We start from the raw sequence: 25,626 nt of genomic DNA, 5'->3' as shown, positions 1-25,626 counted from the left end.
ATAACTGGCGATCACGGGGAAACATCACACGGGGGCAGAGCCGTGACATCACTATGCTTCGTCCCCGTGATCGCCAGTAATCAGACCCGGAGCGAGCACGCTCCAGGGGCTAATTCTAACAGGGTGCGGCGTGGAAGATCACGGGGGTCCCCTGCGGCGGGACCCTCCCCGCGATCAGGCATCTTATCCCCTTTCCTTTGGATAGGGGATAAGATGTTTTAGCGCCGGAGTACCCCTTTAAGTTATGGATTGTCTTTTGTACTAACTTTTATTTTTCTATCCTAAACCTTTTGATGCCAGGAGCTGAGATTGACAGGATTACCTCATATGATGATGTAGACCTTCAAAATAAAGGAAAAAATTCACCAGGTAAGTCTGTTCATCATTAACTTATTTGTTGTGGAACAGATTGTTCTTTTGTTGGGACACCTTTTCTTTCACAATAAAATGGACAGAGAAACCGGAAGAAAATATATATTATTTGTAAAATGGAAAAAAAAAGTGCACAAATTTAAAATAAAACAGAATGTGAAATTATAGAGAATTACAACAATATGAGATAGTTTTATGTTGCAAAAAATTGTGCCATAATTGGGGATGAGCATATCGAATCTGCGGACTCCAAATTCTTTAAGAACTTCAGGAAAAATTCAATTAGCAACGAATGCGAATATCACTGCGATTCGATTGCGCAAATCACTTCATTAAACTCCATTTAGTGGGTTCCAGGCTCCAGGGCATCTAAAATGGCAGATCCACATGTGAGGACATGGGGCAAGGAATCCTGGGAAGGTGGGGAAAAAGAGTAGGTGGGATGATCCTGAATCACATGCAGCACGCAGCGTATCAGCAGCCAGTCACCCTTGTGATGTCACAGCCCTATATAATCAGCAGCCATCTTGCGGCCAGTCACTTCAGCCTATTATTGCAGAGAGAGAGAGAGAGAGGAACAGAGAGCACTGTGTGTTGCACAGAAAAGCATTTTTACAGCAGCAATTCACCTCCCAGTCAGATCAGTGTTCTATTGCAAAGAGGGACAGAGAGCAGTGTGTTGCACAGAAAAGCTGCTTTACAACAGCGATTCACCTCAAGCCCAAATCCAGACTAGAAGCACTGTTGGGAGGTAGATTGAAAGAGAAAGTGCAATTTTGGGTTTAGTACACAGCGACTGTGTGCTGCAGCACTGATGTGAACAACAACTGAAAAGCTAATAATAGCCAGAGCACTAAAAGCATATTGTCCTATATTAAAGGGATACTCCAGCGCTTAGACATCTTATCCCCTATCCAAAGGTGCCTGATGGCGGGGGTCCCACTGCTGGGGACCCCCGTGATCTTGCACGCAGCACCCCAGGGAAAATCAGTCCGCGGAGCATGTTCGCTCCGGGTCTCATTACCGGCGACCACGGGGTAGGCGGCGTGTGACTTCACGCCTCCGCCCCCGTGTTACATCACGCTCCACCCCTCAATGCAAGCCTAGACTGATTTTTACTGGGGTGCTGCGTGCAAGATCACAGGGGTCCCCAGCGGCGGGACCCCCTCGATCAGGCATCTTATCCCCTATCCTTTGGATAGGGGATAAGATGTCTAAGCGCCAGAGTACCCCTTTAAGTGTAACCTGTGTGTACATCTAAGTGGTGTACCATTTTGTTCCTGTTAAAGTCTTAAGGGCCTAGATAATGTGAAAGGCCAGGCAAAAGTACACACCTGCTGATGTTGTAGACAAATACTGTTTTAAGCGTACTGGAGTGCATTGTCCTCCCCTCATAAGTGCATACCACATACGTACATCTGAGTGGTGTACTATTTTGTTTCTGTTAAAGTCTTAAGTGCCTAGATACTGTGAAAGGCCAGGCAAAAGTACATACCTGCTAGTGTTGTAGACAAATACTGTTTTAAGCGTAGTGGAGCATATTTTACTCCCCTCATATACGCACTACGTATGTCAGGCAGAGAAGTGCCAGGACATGCACAGAGGAGTGGCAGAGGACTAAATTAATCAGTGAGAGGTCACAGCAGACTATGGGCGAGTGGCAGCAGGAGTCACAGCGAGAGGCCTGCGCTCCCGGTATCAGCTAGCGGTCATGTCTCGACCAGCAACCCATCTGCCGTCATCAATTGGTTAACACGGTCATCCATTTCATCACGAACGATATCTGACACCCCCAGTCAACAGTCAGTGGGTTCCTCAGACACATCCCTCAGTTGGCATGGCCCGGGAGCAGTCCCTGTCCTCGCATTGCCTCAGTCCTATGCTGTTCCTCCCCCCACAGAAGTATCTTATGCTGTGGGTTCAGCTCCACTATTTAGTGAGGACAATCTAATAGAGGACAGTCAGCAGCTACTGCCGAGTCAAGAAGTGGAGGAGACAAGGCGGGCAAATAATGATGAGGAGAGTGGCGTGGGAGGTGGTGTTGCGAGTGTTCAGGCTCCTGAAGCAGACACTGATGAGGAACCTGAGGAGGACATCAGTGACATGCAGACAATTCGATTATGATGAAGCCGATTGCACTTGGGAGCTGGGTGCAGAAGGGGCTTCATCATCATCAGGAGAAGAGGGTTGAAGGTTGCCCGTGAGGCAGCAGCTGAGCCAGAAAGGTGGTAACAAAGTTGGCAGTCAGCACGGTGGCAGAAGTGGAAAGTCTGGAGCCAAATGTGCCCGGCGTAGACCACCTGCTTTGCGGCAGCCTACCTGAGAGGTAGTGAAACAGGGGTTCCTGGAGTCGGTGGCAGTAGTAGTCAATCAGTGCAGACTGTAGGTAGGAAAGTTTTTCCATCAAGCATCTGGAGGAGGTTAACATAGCCAAATGCAAGATGTGTAGGCAGAAGGTGAAGTGTGGCCAGGGTCCCAATGTTGGCACCACGGCCCTGCGTCAACATATGCAGCGTCACCATAAAGCGGCCTGGGAGAACCGTGGCTCTGATGTGGTAGTCAAGCCTGCTGCATCACCCAGTGGCACGCCGCTCCCTATTTTCAGCCAGCTAAGGCTCCACCACCTCAGCCGAAGGGAGCTGTGTATCATGCCCATCATCTGTCACTCCAGATGCTCCTGCTCCTCCTACTTCGAGTCAGTCATTCTGCCAGCAATCCATCGGCAAAGCCATGTCCATAAGACAACAGTATGCGCCCACTCATCCAACGGCACAGAAGCTGAATGTGCTCCTGTCCAAGTTGCTGGTGCTGCAGTCCCTCCCTTTTCAAGTGGTGGACTCTGCACCTTTCAGAGAACTGATGGATTGTATTGAGACGAGGTGGAGAGTCCCAAGCGATCATTTCTTTGGGAAGAAAGCAGTACCAGCCCTGCACAATTTTGTGGAACAGAAGGTGGGCCAGTCCTTGAGCCTGTCAATGCATACTAAAGTGCACAGCAGTGCCGACGTGTGGAGCTGTAACTATGGTCAGGGACAATACATGTCCTTTATGGCCCACTGGGTGAATGTGGTTCATGAACAGTCACACCACTTCAACCTCCACACTCTCAGGCCTTTGGTCCTGTGACAGTGTGCGACTCCGCCTCCTCATCCTCCAACGTGTCCTCAGCCTCCACTGCACGGACAAGTCTCAGTGCCCTTCCAGCATTCCATGTGTGCAGGGCACGGCAGTGTCACACTGTTCTTCACATGGTTTGCCTTGGTGAACGGAGTGACACAGGGGAGGAACTGCTAAAAGTCCTTCATCAAGAAATCGAATCATGGATTACTCCACAAAAACTGGAATTGGGAACCATGGTGACCGACAACAGGAAGAACATCTTGTCTGCGCTGCGACAAGGAAGACTGAGACATGCGCCCTGCATGGCACACATGTTCAATCTGGTTGTCAAGCGGTTCCTGAAGTGTTCCCCCCATCTGCAAGACATCCTAACAATGGGAAGGAAACTTTGCATGCACTTCAGCCACTCGTACACCGCAATGCACACCCTCCTTGAGCTGCAGCGTCAGAATGGTATCCCCCAACATAGTCTCATTTGCGACGTTTCCACACGTTGGAATTCCACCCTCCAAATGTTGGACCGATTATACGAACAGACAAAAGCCATCATCGATTTCTTGATGATCCAAGCGGATAGGGTAACTTCGATGTCAACCAGTGGCAGCTCATACGTGCCACCTGCCATTTGCTCAGGCTCTTTGAAGAAGCCACATTATTAGTCAGTCGCCAGGATTACGGGATAAACAACGTCATTCCGCTGCTTCATTTCCTACAACACGTGTTGGAAACGATGGCTGGTCAGGGCACTGGAGACCTGGCGCCTACAATCTCATGGGCACATGAGCCCTATGGGGGCTGAACTGGAGGAGGGAGGGGAGAGGGGCACAGTGGAGCACAGTTTAGGTTTCGTGAATGCCGGTTTTTCTAGTAATCTGACAGGAGTGGCGGAGCAGGAGCAGCTAGAGGAGCTAGAGGGTTATGAGGAAGGTGAGACAGAGGACCCAGACACACTGTGGCATGATGCAGTGGAGATGGAGGCAGGGAGCCCCTCCGAGTCACTTGCACAAATGGCATGATGCATGCTCACTTGCTTGCATCGTGACCGTCAAATTGTCACTATTCAGCAGCGGGATGACTTCTGGATCTCCACCTTATTGGACCCTTGCTACCGTCATAAAATGGGGGCCATTTTTACACCCACTGAGAGGGAGGGCAAACTGACCTACTACAGAGTCAGCTGGCCAATGACTATCTGCGCCATCATCCATCCTTTTGCAGGTCTGATTCGGGGGGCCCTCTACGCTCACCTTCCAGTGCCATGGCTGCTGGGGAGGGGTGGAGTGGCAGGAGCAGTACCAGCTCCATCAGCAGCAGCCTAAGTCTACAGTCACTGATGAGTAGCTTTCTTCACCCACATAGTGAAGCAACTCATCAGCAGCAGGTAGACCTGGAGCAGGACCTGAACCAGCAGGTGGTGGCATACCTTTACATGACCATGCCAACACACCTTGAAGGTCCGCTGGACTTTTGGGCAGCCAAACATAATTTGTGGCCGCAACTAGCAGAGTTTGCCCTAGAAAAGCTGCCCTGCCTGGCCAGTAATGTGTCATTCGGCCGAGACCTGACTCACTAGTCAGCTGATGACAGGAAGCCTGTCTGCTTCAATGGGCGGAGGGATCTTGGCGGCTTGGCGGGAGAGAAATCAATCTCGTATGGGACTGTGATCCAGCGCCAGGAAGACTTATCCCCCTGCTGCTGCTGTGGGCAGTGTTGGTGTTGGTCCCTCGCCAAGCTTTAGAGTTGGTTTATCCCCCTGCTGTTGCTGTGGGCAGTGTTGGTGTTGGTCCCTTGCCAAGCTTTAGAGTTGGAAACTGCTTAAAAGAAGTCAATGTGAAGTGGCAAGTGAGCTTATATAGTTTGTATAAAATGTCTGTCTGAATAACTCATAAACAGACAGACACTCACCCCCCCCCCCCCCCCGCCCCCATGCATCTCTAAGGAAGAGCCGGAGATTCGCCAGTAGAGTGCTCATGTACCTCCAGCTCTCCCATAGACGTACATGGAGGGGTTGGTGTCGACCACCGCTCTGTGGTCTGTATAGTCTATATAATTTTTTTTTAATGATTATTTTGTATGGGTTTTGGATTATTTATAGATTTTGTGTCAAGTCAAATGTGAGGATATAACCACAATAATCTGCATTGAATTATTTCAATGTATATTATTTTTATTATAGCCTAATATGTATTTATAACGCAACTATCATGACATATATTGCAATTGTATTTTTTAGATTTCCCTTTGGAGAACAAGACTTCAGAATATGGTTATGATGACACTGGGTTATCTTACGAGAATGATGAATCAAAAACTGTGGCTGAGAAAAATGGTAAAAATGTACTTAAATAAATATTTATCGTAATATAGAATATCAATAAAATTTACTATTTTTTTATGTTTTAAAATTGGCTAGGCTGAGCTAAAAAAAAAGTGACATTCACTTGGCAATATTCTGCTGCTGTTCTTCTGATGTTACCTGGTTCCCTCTGCTTTCCACTTCTCGACATATAGAAGTGCCCACTTGTGTAATCAGTGCCAGCGCTACTGTGCCAGGGAATGGCTTACCGGGCATTTCCTTGTGTTGAGATGATGACCATGAAGTGGTGAACAGCGGGGACCAGCAATATTGGAATGGCAGCAGCTTTCCAAATTTTTAAGCAATTTATATAAGCAATTTTAATAAAAAAGAAATGACAAACAGGACTATAATGTAATCTTGTCAAAGTGTACAGTGTAAGAACAGCATTTTATGTTTTTGAATTTAGGTACGGTATGTATACCAGCTGTTCACCAGCACGTGTAAAAAGTTGTACATAAATTCGGTGCTCATAATCTGCTACAAACATTTTATCTATTGTTATGTGGTTGGTGCTGGAGATACATCTAACAGTTATACATGTGGTCTATATTAGTTCCCGCACCATGGGGGCAATGAGGTGTAGCCCTTATTGACACAGATTTTACTGAGTGTAGTTTTCATTGTGGATTTTTCTTTCCAACAGATATTTTTCCATGGTATTTACTATTGTATCTTGTTTTAGGCGATTTTTACTATTTCGGGTTTTCCAGAGCTTAAATCCACCACATTTTAAGGGGGAATATTAGTAATTTGAAGGTTTTTGTTCGGAAAATGTAGTTTTTTTTTTTTTTTTTTTAAAGACACACCCCTTTTCACCGATGGCCACAGGTTTACTGAGAAAAGTGGCGAGTTAGTAGGGTTTTCTTGGATCGTTTGTCGAAAAAGCTGGCGCATGACACATGCAATACAAAGCCCCTACAAAATCTACTCGGAAAAGCCTTAGTAAATAAGGCCCAATATGTCATTTTTTGTTTGAACTCCAATTATGAGTGAACCAATGAAACAGTGCTGTATATCTATCTTATTAAGTATGCCTCTTTATGGATTTTTACCTAGGAGGAGAACATGGATACGATGATGTGGATACTGGAGATTTGTCTAAACCTTTGTACACTAATGGAGAAATCAATATACAAGATAACAAAGAACGTCCGGAGTCATCTTGGAAGGGTTTGTAAATATATAATATATAAACCATGCTTTCACATATTTGTTAATAGTATATGCTAAATATTCAGCCTGTTTGCAACATACACTGAACTCTCTGATATCTGTGGAATAATAATTATAAATAAATATTATTTACTAATTAGACAAAAATTGTCTAAGTTGCCCATAGAAACCAATCACATCTCAGGTTTCACTTTACCAGAGCAATTTGATTGGTTGTTATGGTCAAATAGGACAGTTCTTAGTACATTGAATCCAACAGTATTGGTAAATTTCACTCAGTATCTTCAGCAGTAAATATATTGTATAGGTTCTTAGTAGATATTTATACTTATTTTCTTTACTGTTTTTAGACAGACAGAGTGCTGATGAAAATATTTCCATATCCAACAACCAAGATACAATTCTTCTCTCTGAGGACCATGAATATGATGATTCCATGTCTGCATGACCAAAACCAAACCAGCGGATGTCCCAGAAAAATAAATCCCCAGGATTATCATAGAGACTAGAGGGGTTCTTATATCTGTATATCTAAGGTTTAATGTAATGAAAATGTTTAATCGGAAAATGATCTATTGTTTAATTCAAGTTTTTGGGTGGAACTTTATTGGTGATTTTTGTTGATGTTCCTGTCTCAATTCCAAGAACAATATATGAAGGAGACCAGGCATGGCCCATCCCCTGCCAAATACCATCCTTACAGTGAAGCATGGTGGAAGCAGCTTCAAGCTGTGTGGTGCTTTCTATGGACTGGGACAGTTGAATGGAGCAAAGTACAGAAAAATTCCTAAAGAAAACCTGATCTAGAGTGTTCTGGGCCCCAGACTGGGCCAAAGGTGCCCTTACCAACATGACATCACAGGAGCGGCTTAGGGACATCTCTGTGAATGTTATTGAGTTGCCCAACCAGAGCCCTGACTTGAACACAACCAGAGTCCTGGCTTCCACAGATGGTTCTATCCAACCTGAGCTTGAAAGGATCTATAGAGAAGAATGACAGAAAATTCACAAATCCAGGTGTGCAAACCTTGTGGCCTCATCCTAAGGAAGACTGGAGGTTGCAATTGCTGCCAAAGAGGCTTCAACCAAGTAAAGGGTCAGAATACTTATGTCAATGCAAAAGTTTTTCCTTTTTGATAATTTAGCAAATATTTTCAACATATCTGTTTTATTTTATCATTATGGGGTTTTGTTTGTAAATTAATGGGGAAAGGCTGCTACAAAACAGAATGTCAAAAAAGTAAAAGGCATTTAAAGGGTACCATTCATCAAAAAAACTTTTGATATATTATAGGTTAAAGTATGCAGAATAACTATCCAATAGCATGTTATTAAAAAATATGCTTCTTTCTATTTAATTTTCCCTTTGAAAAAATGACCACTAGGGGTCTCCCTACCCGTCCTTTTTTATAGATTTCAGACTCATGCTGGAGTCCTAAATCTAAGACTGCAGCCGGGACACAGACAAGCTCAGCACTGCTCCCTGGCAGTGAGCAGTGCTGAGTTTGTCTGTGTTCCAGCTGCAGTATGAGATTTAGGACTCCTGCATGAGTCTGAAATCTATTAAAAAAAAAAGGACTAATAGGGAGACCCCTAGTGGTCATTTTTCAAAGTGGAAAATTAAAAAGAAAGAAGCATTTTTTTAATAACATTCTATTGGAAAGTTATTCTGCATACATTAATCTATAATATATCAAAGTTTTTTTTGATGAAAGGTACCCTTTGCTTTCTGAGCGCGTTTGTATAGTAAGAGCCAGACAGGCAAGGGTTTGTTTTGCTGTTATGTTCTTTTTGTTTGTTTGCAACCCACTTAATAAAAAGTTACTCCTCTTTGGTGCCAAAAGTCTGATTTGTCCTTTAACCCCAAAAATTTGATCCTGATTACTGTTGAGCACGAATATTCGTAATGCTAATTTCGCGATTTCGCAAATATTTAGAATATAGTGCTATATATTCGGAATGATGAATATTTGTTTTGTTTTTTCACATGCAAATTTTTATGCACATTGTTATGCAAATTTTTCATGCAAATTTTCGGATGGAAAAAAAGGTGAACGAATATAGCGAATATGCGAATTTCGCGAACATGGAACGAATAATCGTCAAAATATTTGAAAAGTATTGGGAATTAAAATATGGCCCCTGCCACTCATCACTAATCGGACTTTGGCGATTCAAAAAAGTGATGGAGATACCTTTTTTAATACAATTTTGTAGGGTACCATAAAAAAAATAATAATAAAAAAGATACATTTATGATGGAAAAAATTGTGTTTAACAAAATGTATCTTTTTATAACATAATGTTTTTTCATTTTTAAACAGGGATCAATTTATGTGGACGGGTAGGGTATCTAAAAATGTAGCCCACAATAAGAAAAATGTAGTGTGTGTGTGTTTTTTTTTCTTTATTTTTTACATTTTTGGACACCTATTATATTGTATATATACACCTATTCATATTTCCCGCAGAGAGTTGTGATTGGCCAGATGGTTCCAGCCAATCACAACTCTTTGTGGGAAATATGATTATGTGTATACATACATCAGTACAGGGGACCATAGAAGAGTGGCCGCCCGCAATCTATACATTATACAGGACGATCGCATTGGGTTTCAGGAGTGACACCCGCTGTGATCTTTCCTTAACTGCAGGTACTACTACTCCCAACATGGAGCACATTCTGCTCCATGCTGGGAGCTGTACTAACCTGCATTAATAGACAGATCGCAACAGGTGTCAGAAGTTACACTTGCTGCGATCTATCTATTAATACAGGTACTACAGCTCTCAGCATGGAGCAGAGTGCTCTCCATGTAGAGAGTAGTAGTACCTGCAGTTAAGGAAAGATCACAGCGGGTGTCACTCCTGACACTCAATGTGATCGTCCTTTCTATAGCAGAGATGCGGCTCTATACAGCGCTCACATCTCTGCACTAAAACCCGGCAAGTGATATGAATAGAACATCACTTTCACTTCATATTTTCTTCTGAGAGCTGTGATTGGCTGCAAACATCCGGCCAATCCCCACTCTGGGCAGAAAATATGAATGAGTGATGTGAATTTCACATCACTGGCTAGAGTACAGAGCAGAGATGCGAGCGCTGAAAAGAATATTATGGACGATCACATTGGGCGATATGTCTATTAGTACAGGTACTACTACTCCCATCATGGAACAGTTTGTTCCATGCTGAGAGTAGTAGTACTACATAAAAAAATTGAAAAAAAAATATATATATAAAATTAAGTGAAACACACACACACTTTATTAACAATGAATTAAATTTTAATTATAAAAAATAAAAATTTTGTTAAATAAATTTTTTCCCATCCCTACTGCATCCTTCATTTTTTTTTTTTTTTTTTGGGTACTCAACAAATGCAATTTCCACTCATATGCAAAAATGCAAAAAAATTGCTCTGGCGTTTTTTTCTGGCGTTCTTTTCTGTGAAAAAAATTTTTGGAAAAGAAAACAAGTGGAATCCTAGCCTTAGAAGCAGGATAGACATGATCTGAAAGCGGAGTAGATAATGATCTTGGTGCAGATCTGCACAAAATTTATCATGGTTACTGCGACAATATGATCAATTTGGAGCAGCTCTGCCAAAAAAAAAAAAAACGAATCTAGACAAACCACAAAAATATTCTAGCCAAGACCATTATTCATAAATAACCCCCCCTTGTGTCTTGTCTAATACTGTCTTCCACAACCTTACCTTTAAAACAGAGTTTGGAGTTTTGAACCTCCTACACAACTGTTTCTGTTTGGAATAATGTGTTTCAATCTACATATGAGAATGATGATCATTATTACTTATTTGGCATGATTGGTCAATCATACACCTGACTATAATCCTAAAAAATCCCCAGGCCAGTGTTCCATGAAGAATTGATGCTGACTTACGGGCAAAGGGTGGTCACACCAAATATTGACCCAATATAGATTTCTCCTATGCCCATATAAAAAAAAGTAAAACTAACCATTAACCCCTTAACGACGCAGGACGTATATTTACGTCCTGTGCCGGCTCCCGCGATATGAAGCGGGATCGCGCCGCGATCCAGCATCATATCGCGTTGGTCCCGGCACTCATCAACGGCCGGGACCCGCGGCTAATACCACACATCGCTGATCGCGGTGATGTGCGGTATTAACCCTTTAGAAGCGGCGGTCAAAGCTGACCGCCGCTTCTAAAGTGAAAGTGAAAGTGACCCGGCTGCTCAGTCGGGCTGTTCGGGACCGCCGCGGTGAAATCGCGGCGTCCCGAACAGCTTACAGGACACCGGGAGGGCCCTTACTTGCCTCCTCGGTGTCCGATCGGCGAATGACTGCTCTGTGCCTGAGATCCAGGCAGGAGCAGTCAAGCGCCGATAACACTGATCACAGGCGTGTTAATACACGCCTGTGATCTGTGTAAAAGATCAGTCTGTACAGTGTTATAGGTCCCTATGGGACCTATAACACTGCAAAAAAAAAGTTTAAAAAAAGTGTTAATAAAGGTCATTTAACCCCTTCCCTAATAAAAGTTTGAATCACCCCCCTTTTCCCATAAAAAAAATAAAACAGTGTAAAAAAATAAATAAATAAACATATGTGGTATCGCCGCGTGCATAAATGTCCGAACTATAAAAATATATAATTAATTAAACCGCATGGTCAATGTGCAAAAAAATTCCAACGTCAAAAAAAGCGCATTTTGGTCACTTTTTATACCATTAAAAAGTGATCAAAAAGTCCGATCAAAACAAAAATCATACCGATAAAAACTTCAGATCACGGCGCAAAAAATGAGTCCTCATACTGCCCTGTACATGGAAAAATAAAAAAGTTATAGGGGTCAGAAGATGAAATTTTTAAACGTATACATTTTCCTGCATGTAGTTATGATTTTTTCCAGAAGTGCGAAAACATCAAACCTATATAAGTAGGGTATCATTTTAACCGTATGGACCTACAAAATAATGATAAGGTTTAATTTTTACCAAAATATGCACTGCGTAGAAACGGAAGCCCCCAAAATTTACAAAATGGCGTTTTTTCTTCGATTTTGTCGCACAATGATTTTTTTTTCCGTTTCGCTGTGCATTTTTGGGTAAAATGACTAATGTCACTGCAAAGTAGAATTGGCGACACAAAAAATAAGCCATAATATGGATTTTTAGGTGGAAAATTGAAAGAGTTATGATTTTTAAAAGGTAAGGAGGAAAAAACGAAAGTGCAAAAACTGAAAAACCCTGAGTCCTTAAGGGGTTAAAGAGTACCTGTCACCAAACTAAATTTTTTATATATTGTTCATTATGTAATTATATGACACTTTGCTATTTGCTTGCTGTTAAAATTCTCAACCTTTATATGTTTTTAATGTGATTGAAAAAAACGTCCACTAGGGGGCTCTGTTCTGTTCCCTGCCACAAGTGAAACAGTTAGTTTGGTCTCCTCCCGGCCTAGCAGAAGACCAAACTCAGGAAGTGCCTGCTGTGGAACGCCCACTTTCTCCTGCAGGAAGCTCACACAATGTGAGCAAGGGGAAAAGTATGATACAGAGCTTTTTAAAGCTCAGAAAATGTTTTAAGGGCAGGAGGGGTGTTAGGAGTAGTTATAGATTATACTCTGAGTTAGTTTAGAAAATATGGTTTGATGACAGGTACTCTTTAACTCTCCTCTGTATGGAAACATTGTTACCCTGTAGCATTATTTCGACACACACACAGACAAGTCTTGTATGATCGCTTATGTTTTCTTGTGATGCTACTTACCTATTCAAATTCTATAGATTTGTAATTGTAACTAGGGTTAAAAACTTATGAACACGATTATATGTAATAATATGTTACAATATTGCAGTCACTTGAGTCACAGGTGTCAGCAGAGAGCACTGTGGTCAGACAGAAAAAAGGAAATTAAAATAGAGAAAAATAACTTCCTGTTGAGCAAATAGAAGCTGATAAGTACTAAAAGTATTAAGATTTTTAAATAAAAGTAATTTACAAATCTGTTTAACTTTTTGACACCAGTCTATTTAAAAAAAAAAAAAGTTTTCCAGGGGAGTACCCGTTTAATGGAATTTCTGGTTTTAAGATGATTCAGAAAGATAAAGATCTATTTTTTGACTACAAACATAAAGAAAAGAGACATTGTAGTCGGATTTCATATATCTGATTAAAATAGCAATAGCATTGCAAGATTATATAGGGATTTTGTATATTTGTTTCACTAATGCTTTAGTCATGTTTTTCTTATTTTCTTTAGCTTACCGTATATACTCGAGTATAAGCCGAGTTTTTCAGCACGATTTTTCGTGCTGAAAACACCCCCCTCGGCTTATACTCGAGTGAACTCCCCCACCCGCAGTGGTCTTCAACCTGCGGACTTCCAGAGGTTTCAAAACTACAACTCCCAGCAAGCCAGGGCAGCCATCGGCTGTCCGGGCTTGCTGGGAGTTGTAGTTTTGAAACCTCCGGAGGTCCGCAGGTTGAAGACCACTGCGGCCTTCAACATCATCCAGCCCCCTCTCACCCCCTTTAGTTCTGAGTACTCACCTCCGCTCGGCGCTGGTCCGGTCCTGCAGGGCTGTCCGGTAAGGAGGTGGTCCGGTGAGGAGGTGGTCCGGGCTGCTATCTTCACCGGGGAGGCCTCTTCTAAGCGCTTCGGGCCCGGCCTCAGAATAGTCACGTTGCCTTGACAACGACGCAGATGCGTCGTTGTTAAGGCAACGGCTCTATTCCGGGCCGGAAGCGCGGAGAAGAGGCGCCCCCGGTGAAGACAGCAGCCCGGACCACCTCCTCACCGGACCACCTCCTTACCGGACAGCCCTGCAGGACCGGACCAGCGCCGAGCGGAGGTGAGTACTCAGAACTAAAGGGGGTGAGAGGGGGCTGGATGATGTTGAAGGCCGCAGTGGTCTTCAACCTGCGGACCTCCGGAGGTTTCAAAACTACAACTCCCAGCAAGCCCGGACAGCCGATGGCTGCCCGGGCTTGCTGGGAGTTGTAGTTTTGAAACCTCTGGAGGTCCGCATGTTGAAGGCCGCAGTGGTCTTCAACCTGCGGACCTCCGGAGGTTTCAAAACTACAACTCCCAGCAAGCCCGGACAGCCGATGGCTGCCCGGGCTTGCTGGGAGTTGTAGTTTTGAAACCTCTGGAGGTCCGCATGTTGAAGGCCGCAGTGGTCTTCAACCTGCGGACCTCCGGAGGTTTCAAAACTACAACTCCCAGCAAGCCCGGACAGCCGATGGCTGCCCGGGCTTGCTGGGAGTTGTAGTTTTGAAACCTCTGGAGGTCCGCAGGTTGAAGACCACTGAGGGCGAATGATGAGAAGAGGATGATGAAGGGGGGGGGGGTGTGGGGATGATGAAGGGGGGTGGGGATGATGAAGGGGGGGGGTGTGGGATGATTACAAGGGGATGATGAAGGGGGGATGTGTGGGATGATAAGGGGATGTGTGGGATGATGACAAGGGGATGATGAAGGGGGGATGTGTGGGATGATGACAAGGGGATGATGAAGGGGGGATGTGTGGGATGATGACAAGGGGATGATGAAGGGGGGATGTGTGGGATGATGAAGGGGGGATGTGTGGGATGATAAGGGGATGTGTGGGATGATGACAAGGGGATGATGAAGGGGGGATGTGTGGGATGATGACAAGGGGATGATGAGGATGTTAATGACGGGTCTGGATGATGACAGGGGGGGATGAGGTATTTCCCACCCTAGGCTTATACTCGAGTCAATAACTTTTCCTGGGATTTTGGGTTGAAATTAGGGGTCTCGGCTTATACTCGGGTCGGCTTATACTCGAGTATATACAGTAATTAATACATTATATGTGATCACAAACGCAAAAGTATTACAGGAGATACAAATATTGTCTATTACTATATCTCTAGCCAGCCAATGGTTATTATTTCCAGTACACTGTTGTCTTTTTTGTTTGTTTTCACTTGCTACCATGGTATTCTATACATTTTATCTTTACATATATTAAAATTGTACAAATGTAAAAAAAAATTTACAACTGTGTAAATTAAACTAATAGGCATGAAAAAAATTAATCATTTAAATGTTTTCTTTTTGCATGTATTTGATATATAGCAAGGAAATAGCATTTCTTAAAGGAAATTTTTTTTTTTTAGAAAGTTAAACATATTTGTAAATTACTTCTATTAAAAAAAATTAACCCTTCCAGTATTTGTTCGCTGCTATTTGCTGCACAGGAAGTTCTTTTTGAATTTCCTTTCTGTCTGACCACAGTGCTCTCTGCTGACACCTCTGTTCATTTTAGGAACAGTCCAGAGTTGGAGAAAAGCCCCATAGCAAACCTATCCTGCTCTGGAGAATTCCTAAAATGGACAGAGGTGTCAGTAGAGAACACTGTGGTCAGTCAGAAAGAAAATATATTAAAAAAAAAAAAAAAAGAACTTCCTGTGGAGCATATAGCAACTGCTAAGTACTGAAAGTATTAAGATTTTTAATAGAAGTCATTTACTAATATATTTAACTTTCTGGCACCAGTTGATTAAAACAAAAATGTTTTCCAGTGGAGTACCCCTTTAACCTTTTTGTAACTGACCCCATCCTCTAATAAATAATCTACTAAATAATACAAAATCAATAATGACAATTATCTATCTATTGTGGGACAGTAACAGGAGTGGTGGTCAGGGAATGGTAAATTTCCTCAAGGTACCTTACATCAATATTAGGTTCCAGGAGAATCTGGGTGAATTATGGAAAATCCAGAAGATAGTTTTATCCCTGGCAAGATTTAGCCTACTAAGGACTTTTGGTATGTCCTATTTTATGAGATGAAAAGCAGGTTGATGGGGCCTTTCATCCTGCTTCCTGGGCCACTCTAGGTTTTTAGACAAGTCCAGAGCAGCACAGGTGCTGTAGACAGCTCATCACTGGGCTTTAACCCCTTAAGGACTCAGCCCATTTTGGCCTTAAGGACTCAGACAATTAAATTTTTACGTTTTCATTTTTTCCTCCTCGCCTTCTAAAAATCAAAACTCTTTTATATTTTCATCCACAGACTAGTATGGGGGCTTGTTTTTTGCGCGAACAGTTGTCCTTTGTAATGACATAACTCATTATATCATAAAATGTATGGCGCAACCAAAAAACACAATTTTTGTGGGGAAATTAAAAAGAAAAACGCAATTTTGCTAATTTTGGAAGGTTTCGTTTTCACGCCGTACAATTTACGGTAAAAATGACGTGTGTTCTTTATTCTGAGGGTCAATACAATTAAAATGATACCCATTATTACATACTTTTATATTATTGTTGTGCTTAAAAAAAATCACAAACTTTTAAACCAAATTAGTACGTTTATCGCTGCGGGCGATACGATCATTCATTGAAATCGCGCACTGCCGCAGATGCCGGGATCTGTATTGATCAGCGATCAGCGATCAGCAGCCGGGATCAGCCGCACATGACACGGGCATCGCTCCGATGCCCGTGGTTATGCACAGGACGTAAGTGTACGTCCTGGTGCGTTAAGTACCACCGCACCAGGCCGTACATTTACGTCCTGCGTCCTTAAGGGGTTAAGAATTGTTAAGAGTCAGTCTGCCTTGAGAGATGACAAGGAACCTGACTGGCTGTCCTGAGGTCTGCTGGCCTCTTCTGAGACAACTGCAAATTGTGTGGGGTAACACAAGTAAAGCCTGTTCATTCAGACCCTCCGGGAAAAGTGACCCCATTGTCTAACATGTCCGGCCCACATATTGGAGATTGCAATTACATTGGTAGTAAATAAATGGAAAAACTACTATCATATCTATGAGATCCTTTAATCATGAACTTTTCCTTAGTTTAAAAAGACAAAAATCAGCTCCGGCACCGATCGTATCACAACACCTGTTTCTTCCACAGCTTGTCGCAACATTGAACACTAATTTTTTTAGCTGTTTTATTTGGTTTCGCAGGACTTTTTTTTTTTTTTATATAACCATCAGACAAAATGGCCTTCCTTAGCTAAAAATTATCCCGTAAAATCTTAGAGAGGGACATTTATCAATGTTTGCTTATGTATTCTTTTTTTTAGTAATTTTTTCCTAACTTTTTATTTCCTTATGTGTGACTTATTTATCAACTGGTTTCAGCCTGTTGATAATTTTCTTTCACGTAAGCAATTTTTCCTTTTTTACTTTGGCAGTAGCTTTTTCTGCTCCATGTTTGAGCTGGAGTAAATTTAGTCAATTTTTATTGCTGTTGCGACTTTTTTTTGCGCAGTTGCGACTGTCGCAGTTAATAAATACCTGACTACCCGTAGTCCATTTTAAAATTATTACTACATAGTTAATTTTTGGAAAACTTGCTTTTCTCGCTTTCCAGTCAAAGTGTTGCACAAAAAATCGTGTAGTCGCAGTTGCGACAATTTTGCGACAATTATTGTAAAGAAAACCTGACTAAACCCGTTGATAAATGTCCATAAGAATGATCAATAAAGTCAGGTTCTTCTGTGTAACTTATAGAAATACAAAGATATTGACTAAAGGGCACATTACATTTGGTAATTTGCCCACATTTTTATCATTAATCACATATTGCCCATATATTTACTATTTAACCCAGCTATCCCACAGAGAGGCTTTGAGGACTAAACCACCCCTTTTTTTTTTTTTTACCCATTGAGTTTTTTTCTGGCATTTTTGGGGTATACAGTGCCTTTTAGTTAACCCTCTGCTGCCTGTCTTTTTTTTTTTGAGCTGCACAACATTTGCCTCAAATTGCTCTAGATTTTGTGGGAAAATTACTGATGTTGTTACAAAGTAAAAATTGTGGGGCAAAAAACAAGCCCTCATATAGGTCTGTAGGTGGAAAGGTTGAGGAAGAAAAATTTAAATGCAAAAAATAAAAAATAAAACTCTGAGACAGGACCAGGCCAATTTTCACTGTAGGACCAGAGCATTTTTTGCACATCTGACCACTGTCACTTTAAGCATTAATAACTCTGGGATGCTTTTACCTTTCATTCTGATTCTGAGATTGTTTTTTGTGACATATTCTACTTTATATTAGTGGTAACATTTTTCATGGACTAGTTCAGGTTTCTTATTAGAAATACCCCACAAATTACCCCATTATAAAAACTGCACCCCTCAAAGTATTCAAAATGACATCCAGTAAGTGTGTTAACCCTTTAGATATTTCACGGGAATAACAGCAAAATTAAGGAGAATATTCAAAATCTTCATTTTTTACACTTGCATGTTCTTGTAGACCCAGTTTTTGAATTTTTGAAAGGGGTAAAAGGAGAAAAATCCTCTCAAAATTTGTGACCAAATTTCTCTCGAGTAAGGAAATACCTCATATGTGTATGTCAAGTGTTCGGCGGGCGCAGTAGAGAGCTCAGAAGGGAAGGAGCGACAATGGGATTTTGGAGATTTTTATAAAAGGTAATGGGAGAAAACGTAAAATGCTCTGCAGGCGAACTACAATGCTCAGAAGAGAAGGAGTCACATTTGGCTTTAGGATAGCAAATTTTGATGAAATGGTTCTTGGGGGCCATGTCGCATTTAGGAAGCCCTTATGGTGCCAGAACAGCAAAAAAAAAAAAAAAAAACACATGACTATTTTGGAAACTAGACTCCTCAAGGAACGTAAAAAGGGGTACAGTGAGCCTTAACACCTCACAGGTATTTCACGACTTTTTGTTAAATTTGGATGTGTAAATGAAAAAAAAAAAAAATTCCCCAAATTTTACGTTTTTACAAGGGGTAATAGGAGAAAATTACCCCCAAAATTTGGAACCCCATTTCTTCTGAGTATGGAAATACCCCATGTGTGGACGTAAAGTGCTCTGCGGGCGAACTACAATGCTCAGAAGAGGAGGAGCGCCATTGAGCTTCTGGAAAGATAATTTGTTTGGAATGGAAGTCAGGGGCCGTGTGCATTTACAAAGCCCCCTGTGGTTCCAGAACAGTGGACCCCCACATGTGACCCCCTTCAATTCCAGACAAATTTTCTCTTCAAAATCCCAATGGCGCTCCTTCTCTTCTGAGCATTGTAGTTCGCCCGCAGAGCACTTATTTTTTTTCCTTTTCCCATCCAACTTTAACGAAAATTTGTCAAACACCTGTGGGGTGTTAAGGCCCACTATAAGCCTTGTTAGGTTCAAGAGGGGTGTAGTTTCCAAAATGCAGTCACATGTGGGTATTAATTTTTTTGCGTTTATGTCAGAACTGCAGTGTTACGCCGAGCGCTCCGGGTCCCTGCTCCTCCCAGGAATGACCGGGAGCGCTGCACTGACACTGACGATGAGGATGCGATTCGCATAGCGGGACGCGCCCGCTCGCGAATCGCATCCCAAGTCACTTACCTGTCCCGGTCCCCGGCTGTCATGTTCTGGCACGCGCGGCTCCGCTCTCTAGGGCGCGCGTGCGCCAGCTCTCTAAGATTTAAAGGGCCAGTGCACCAATGATTGGTGCCTGGCCCAATCAGTCTAATTCGCTTCCACCTGCTCCCTGCTCATATAACCTCACTTCCCCTTCCCAGCATTGCCGGATTTTGTTGCCTTGTGCCAGAGAAAGCGTTTTGTGTATGTCCCAAGCCTGTGTTCCAGACCTTTTGCTGTTGCCCCTGACTACGACCCTTGCTGCCTGCCCTGACCTTCTGCTACGTCCGACCTTGCTCTTGCCTTGTCCTTCTGTACCGCGCCTGTCTCAGCAGTCAGAGAGGTTGAGCCATTACCGGTGGATACGACCTGGTTGCTACCGCCGCAGCAAGATCATCCCGCTTTGCGGCGGGCTCTGGTGAATACCAGTAGCGACTTAGAACCGGTCCACCGGTACGGTCCACGCCAATCCCTCTCTGACACAGAGGATCCACCTCCAGCCTGCCAAATCCTGACAGTAGATCCGGCCATGGATCCCGCTGAGGTGCCGCTGCCAAGTCTCGCTGACCTACCCACAGTGGTCGCCCAGCAATCCCAACAAATCGCCCAACAAGGACAGCAGCTGTCGCAGTTGACCGCCATGCTACAGCAACTTCTGTCACTGATACAGCAGCAACCATCTCCTCCACCAGCTCCTGCACCTCCTCGGCAGCGAGTGGCCGCTCCTAGCCTCCGCTTGTCTCTGCCGGACAAATTTGATGGGGATTCTAATCTCTGCCGTGGTTTCCTGTCTCAATGTTCCCTACATTTGGAGATGTTGTCGGACCAATTTCCTACAGAACGGTCTAAGGTGGCTTTCGTAGTTAGCCTTCTGTCTGGAAAGGCCTTGTCTTGGGCCACACCGCTCTGGGACCGCAATGATCCTGCCACAGCCACAGTCCAGTCCTTCTTCGCTGAAGTCCGTAGTGTCTTCGAGGAGCCAGCCCGGGCCTCCTCTGCCGAGACTTCTCTGCTGAACCTAGTCCAAGGAACTTCTTCCGTAGGCGAATACGCCATCCAGTTTCGTACCCTTGCCTCAGAGCTAGCCTGGAACAATGAGGCCCTCTGCGCGACCTTCAAGAAAGGCTTATCCAGCAACATCAAAGATGTACTGGCCGCACGAGAAATTCCAGCTAACCTGTCTCAACTTATCCTTTTGGCCACCCGCATCGACAAGCGTTTTTCTGAAAGACACCAGGAGCTCCGCCAGGAAAAGGACCTTGATCTCTGGGCACCTCTCTCTCAGTATCCTTTGCAATCTACCCCTGTGCCTCCCGCCGAGGAGGCTATGCAAGTGGATCGGTCTCGCCTGACCCATGAAGAGAGGACTCGCCGCAGAGATAAAAACTTATGCCTGTAATGCGCTAGTATTTAACATTTCCTAGTGGACTGCCCTATTTGTCCTCCGCGTCTGGGAAACGCACGCACGCACCCTGTTCAAATGGGAGTGGCATCCCTTGGTGTGAAGTCTGCTTCTCCACGTCTCACTGTGCCCGTGCGGATTTCTCCTTCTGCCAACTCCTCCTTCTCAGCCATGGCCTTCTTGGACTCTGTTTCTGCTGGAAATTTTATTCTTGCCTCTTTTGTCAATAGGTTCAGCATCCCAGTGACCCGTCTCATCAAGTCGCTCTACATTTCTTCCGTCAACGGAGCAAAATTGGACTGCACTGTGCATTACCGCACAGAACCCCTGCTTATGAGCATTGGACTGCATCACGAGAAAATTGAATTTTTTGTTCTGCTCAACTGCACCTCTGAAGTCCTCCTTGGTCTGCCATGGCTCCAACGTCATTCTCCCACCCTTGACTGGACCACCGGGGAGATCAAGAATTGGGGTCCTGCTTGTCACAAACGATGCCTCACATCTGCTCCTCATAGCTCCCTTCCTGGTAACACTCTGCCCCGTGACCGGGAGTGCTGCACTGACACTGACGACGAGAATGCGATTCGCATAGCGGGACGCGCCCGCTCGCGAATCGCATCCCAAGTCACTTACCTGTCCCGGTCCCCGGCTGTCACGTTCTGGCACGCGCGGCTCCGCTGTCTAGGGCGCGCGCGCCAGCTCTCTAAGATTTAAAGGGCCAGTGCACCAATGATTGGTGCCTGGCCAAATCAGTCTAATTAGCTTCCACCTGTTCCCTGCTCATATAACCTCACTTCCCCTTCCCAGCATTGCCGGATTTTGTTGCCTTGTGCCAGAGAAAGCGTTTTGTGTATGTCCCAAGCCTGTGTTCCAGACTTTCTGCTGTTGCCCCTGACTACGAACCTTTGCTGCCTGCCCTGACCTTCCGCTACGTCCGACCTTGCTCTTGCCTTGTCCTTCTGTACCGCGCCTGTCTCAGCAGTCAGAGAGGTTGAGCCGTTACCGGTGGATACGACCTGGTTGCTACCGCCGCAGCAAGACCATCCCGCTTTGCGGCGGGCTCTGGTGAATACCAGTAGCGACTTAGAACCGGTCCACCGGTACGGTCCACGCCAATCCCTCTCTGACACAGAGGATCCACCTCCAGCCTGCCGAATCCTGACACGCAGCTCAGGTTTCATATTCAAATGAGCGCTGGTAAAATGAAAGTTGAATTGTAATTGGTTGGTATGGGCAAAACCAGACTGTTTTTGTTTTCAGAGTTTTTATTTATTTCCCCCATTGTGTTGTTTCCTCACTGAACAGTCACATCTTACACACAAACCTCTGCAAAAACCGACTCGACGAGCAGATAATGCAGAGATTTGTACCAGAGACGTCTATCTCTGCCGCCATATTGACATTACAAGCAGCCAGGACTTCTCTATGTGCTGTATACAGCTGCTGTCTGTATTGTAGGGCAATCCCTGACAGTGATGGGCACTATGGTTGGTGGTATGAGGGGCACTAAACGGTAGTATAAATTCAATTGAGTGGTGCCGAGTCTATTCATCAAAACCAGTGTAAAGGAAAAGTCAACCAGTTGCCCATAGCAACCAATCAGATGGCTTCTTTCATTTTTGAAAAGGCCTTTGAAAAACAAAAGAAGCGATCTGATTGGTTGCTATGGGTAACTGGTCAATATTTCCTCTCCCACAGAGTGAATAAGATGTCTTTATCGCAAAAAGCTAATTTTTCTCCATATTTAACAAAACAGTTTTACAAAAAAAAAAAACTGGCCTTATTGCCTATAGCAGTGGTCTTCAACCTGCGGACGTCCAGATGTTGCAAAACTACAACTCCCAGCATGCCCGGACAGCCGTTGGCTGTCCGGGCATGCTGGGAGTTGTAGTTTTGCAACATCTGGAGGTCCACAGGATGAAGACCACTGGCCTATAGCGACCAATCCGAGCTGAAACAATAAAAGCTGTTCTGTGAATTGTTGCTATAGACAAGATGGCGGCTATGAAGCAGTTTTCGTACATCCCCCCTCAACCTAAGGAGAGACAAAGTTGCCCAGTTGCCCACAGCAACCAATCAGATCGCTTCTTTCATTTTCCATAGACCTTGTTAAGAATGTAAGAAGCGAGCTGACTGGTTGCTAAGGGCAACTGGGCAACTTTGCCCCTCCACAGGTTTTGATAAACCTTCCCCATTGTTCTTAATTTGTATCTTCCCTAATGATAATACCATTTATTGTTTTATATTTTTCCCAAAAAAGCATCAGTAAACCTTTGATAGGTGTCCTGACAAATGATAAGGGATCAAATATATGACATCACGGGTTTGTGATCACATGCTGTCATAACGCCCCCTTCACGCTGATATTTACTAAGCATTGGAGATAGACAGGTTGTAGAGAAGCTCCCAATATGTACCCGAAACTCACTTGGCGAAAAATATATTCCGGCGATCCTGTTTGTCAGGATTACGAGCGCCGGTGTGAAGTCTGCGCATATGACGTGGATAATATTCCCTATTTGGATCCTCAGGGGTCGCAGACTGCATGCAGATGGTCACTATGGTCACAATTTAAGATTTTACTGACCCCAAGGGAGAAGCCTGTGACAAGAATTGGGGAGGGGGAGACTGAGCGCAAGAGGCTGAAAAGATGGAAGAAATGGAAAAAGAAAGGAGGATGGAGGAGGATGGAGGAGAGTGATGAAGACGAGTAGGGGTAATTGTTTACTAAGTACCCATAGGGGCAAAATATACATTATTCTATCAATATTTATTCCTAACACTGCAATAGGACAGATGCATTGGGGCTTTTCTATGCATTTAGGTTTTATATGGCCCATTTATAGGTTATTTCTATCAATAGGTTAAAAAGGGGTTAGGCTGCTTTCACACTATAAAATTCATCCGCTTTAAAGATCCGTCTGATGTTCCGTCATGAAAACCCTGCAAATCGGTCGTTAAACGGCCGTTAGAAAATCCCATTATAGCCTATGGGATCTTTACATTATCCATTTTAATCCGTTATAGTCCGTTATTAATAACGGATGTTATTTTGTGACGGGAGAATGAATGGAAGAAATAGCGCATGCGCTATTTCTCCTGTTACCATCTTCCGAAACACAAAATAACGTCCGTTATTAATAATGGACTATAACGGATTTAAATGGATAATGTAAAAATCCCATAGACTATAATGGGATTTTCTAAAGGCCGTTTAATGGCCGATTTGCAGAGTTTTCATGACGGAACATCAGACGGATCTTTAAAACTGATAAATTTTATAGTGTGAAAGCAGCCTAATCTAGGGATACTAATATTTTGGGGGATTTTTTTCCTCTTCTAGTGGTTAAAGTGAATCTTGATCCTCATTTCATAGAGAAAACTCTTCACCTCTGCGTTTTGCTGGAACGGTTATATGGGGAAAGGGAAAACAGTGCGGGGAGGAGTTGGAACGCGGCCGCCATCAAACGACCCTGAAAATATTAGATTATTATTATTAGAATAGCAAACTATCAATGTAAGATTATAATATACCGAACAATATACCCTTTAAGTCAGTAGTCTCCAAACTTGACCTCAAGATGCTGAAAAACTACAACTCCCAGCATGCCCAGACAGCCGTTGGCTGTCTGGGCATGCTGGGAGTTTTAGTTTTGCAACATCTGGAGGTCCATAATTTGGAGACCACTGCATTAAAAGCAGGGGTGTAGCTATAGAGGTAGAAGTTGCACCGGGGCCCTGGTGCCTAAGAGGGCCCCAAAGCACATCTGCCCCAGAAGAGACCAGTATTATAATTGGCAAATGGGGCCCTGTTGGAGATTGTGCAATCGGGGCCCAGAAGCTACAAGCTACGTCTTTGATTAATAGGGTGTGTTCACACATTCAGCTTCTTAAAGGGGCACTCCACCCCTAGACATCTTATTCCCTATCCAAAGGATAGGGGATAAGATGTCTGATTGCGGGGACCCCCGTGATCTCAGCTGCGGCACTCTGCCGTCATCACTGCACATAGCAAACTCGCTCTGTGCCTGATGACGGGCGATACAGGGGCCGGAGCATCGTGACCTCAATACAAGTCTATAGGAGGGGGTGTGGCGGCCGTCACGCCCTCTCGCATAGACTTGCATTAAGGGGGCGTGCCGCAAAATCATGAGGAGGCGGAGCCGTGATGTTGTTATGCTCCAGCCCCTGTATCGCCCAACATCAGGCACAGAGTGAGTTCGCCCTGTGCAGTGATGATGGGGGGGGGGGGGGGGTGCCGCAGCCGAGATCCCCAGCGGCGGGACCCCCGCGATCAGATATCTTATCCCCTATCCAAAGGTAGATGTCTAGGGGCAGAGCACCCCTTTAAGTGCAGTTTCTAAATACAAAGCCGGGAAGAAATCATTAATGAAAAATACATATAAAAAAGGAAAGACTGAGAAGACTTCACTTCTTTCCAAATCCCTTCCTTACTTTGCAATGAATAATTACAAATAAAATCCTGAACATGTGAACACAGCCCAATAAAGCGAAACTGTGATTAGGGACTTCAATGTATATGCATTGTATGGCAGCGACCATAGATCCACTTGTTTGAGCTCTGACTACTGCCCTGTCTTTCCCCACAGGTTATAATGCAGCTCGGCTTCTTCACATTGGCTATTGTTTACCAGCACAAAGCCCAACAGGAATCCCCAAGCCAATGCCTGAAAAGTGGATTTCCATGACAGCAATGATAGGACCATTCCAAACCACACGCAGCCAAAGGACCAGCTAGTTGACTAGCAATAGCCACACATGCTGATATAGTCAAATTCTAAATATAAATAAATAAAATTAATCAAATAGAAGACTGTAGATTATTAT

At 43.8% G+C, this 25,626-nt stretch overlaps 1 protein-coding gene across 1 annotated transcript in view; it reads left to right on the top strand.

Annotated features, from left to right (window-relative positions):
* Positions 1-8,257, top strand: part of LOC130294941 (antigen WC1.1-like) — a 79,076-nt gene extending 70,819 nt beyond the window's left edge. Inside the window, exons 14-17 of the mRNA XM_056545097.1 lie at positions 301-369; positions 5,726-5,821; positions 6,908-7,021; positions 7,375-8,257. Coding sequence (XP_056401072.1) covers positions 301-369; positions 5,726-5,821; positions 6,908-7,021; positions 7,375-7,472 — 377 coding nt within the window. The 3' untranslated portion in view covers positions 7,473-8,257. The remainder of the gene's footprint in view (positions 1-300; positions 370-5,725; positions 5,822-6,907; positions 7,022-7,374) is intronic.
* The last annotated feature ends 17,369 nt before the right edge of the window (positions 8,258-25,626 follow it).

The sequence above is a fragment of the Hyla sarda genome, chromosome 11 (genome assembly GCF_029499605.1).
Source record: "Hyla sarda isolate aHylSar1 chromosome 11, aHylSar1.hap1, whole genome shotgun sequence".
Lineage (NCBI taxonomy): Eukaryota > Metazoa > Chordata > Amphibia > Anura > Hylidae > Hyla > Hyla sarda.
Note: the sequence above shows the minus strand (reverse complement) of the source record. Positions and strands in the feature narration are given on the sequence as shown.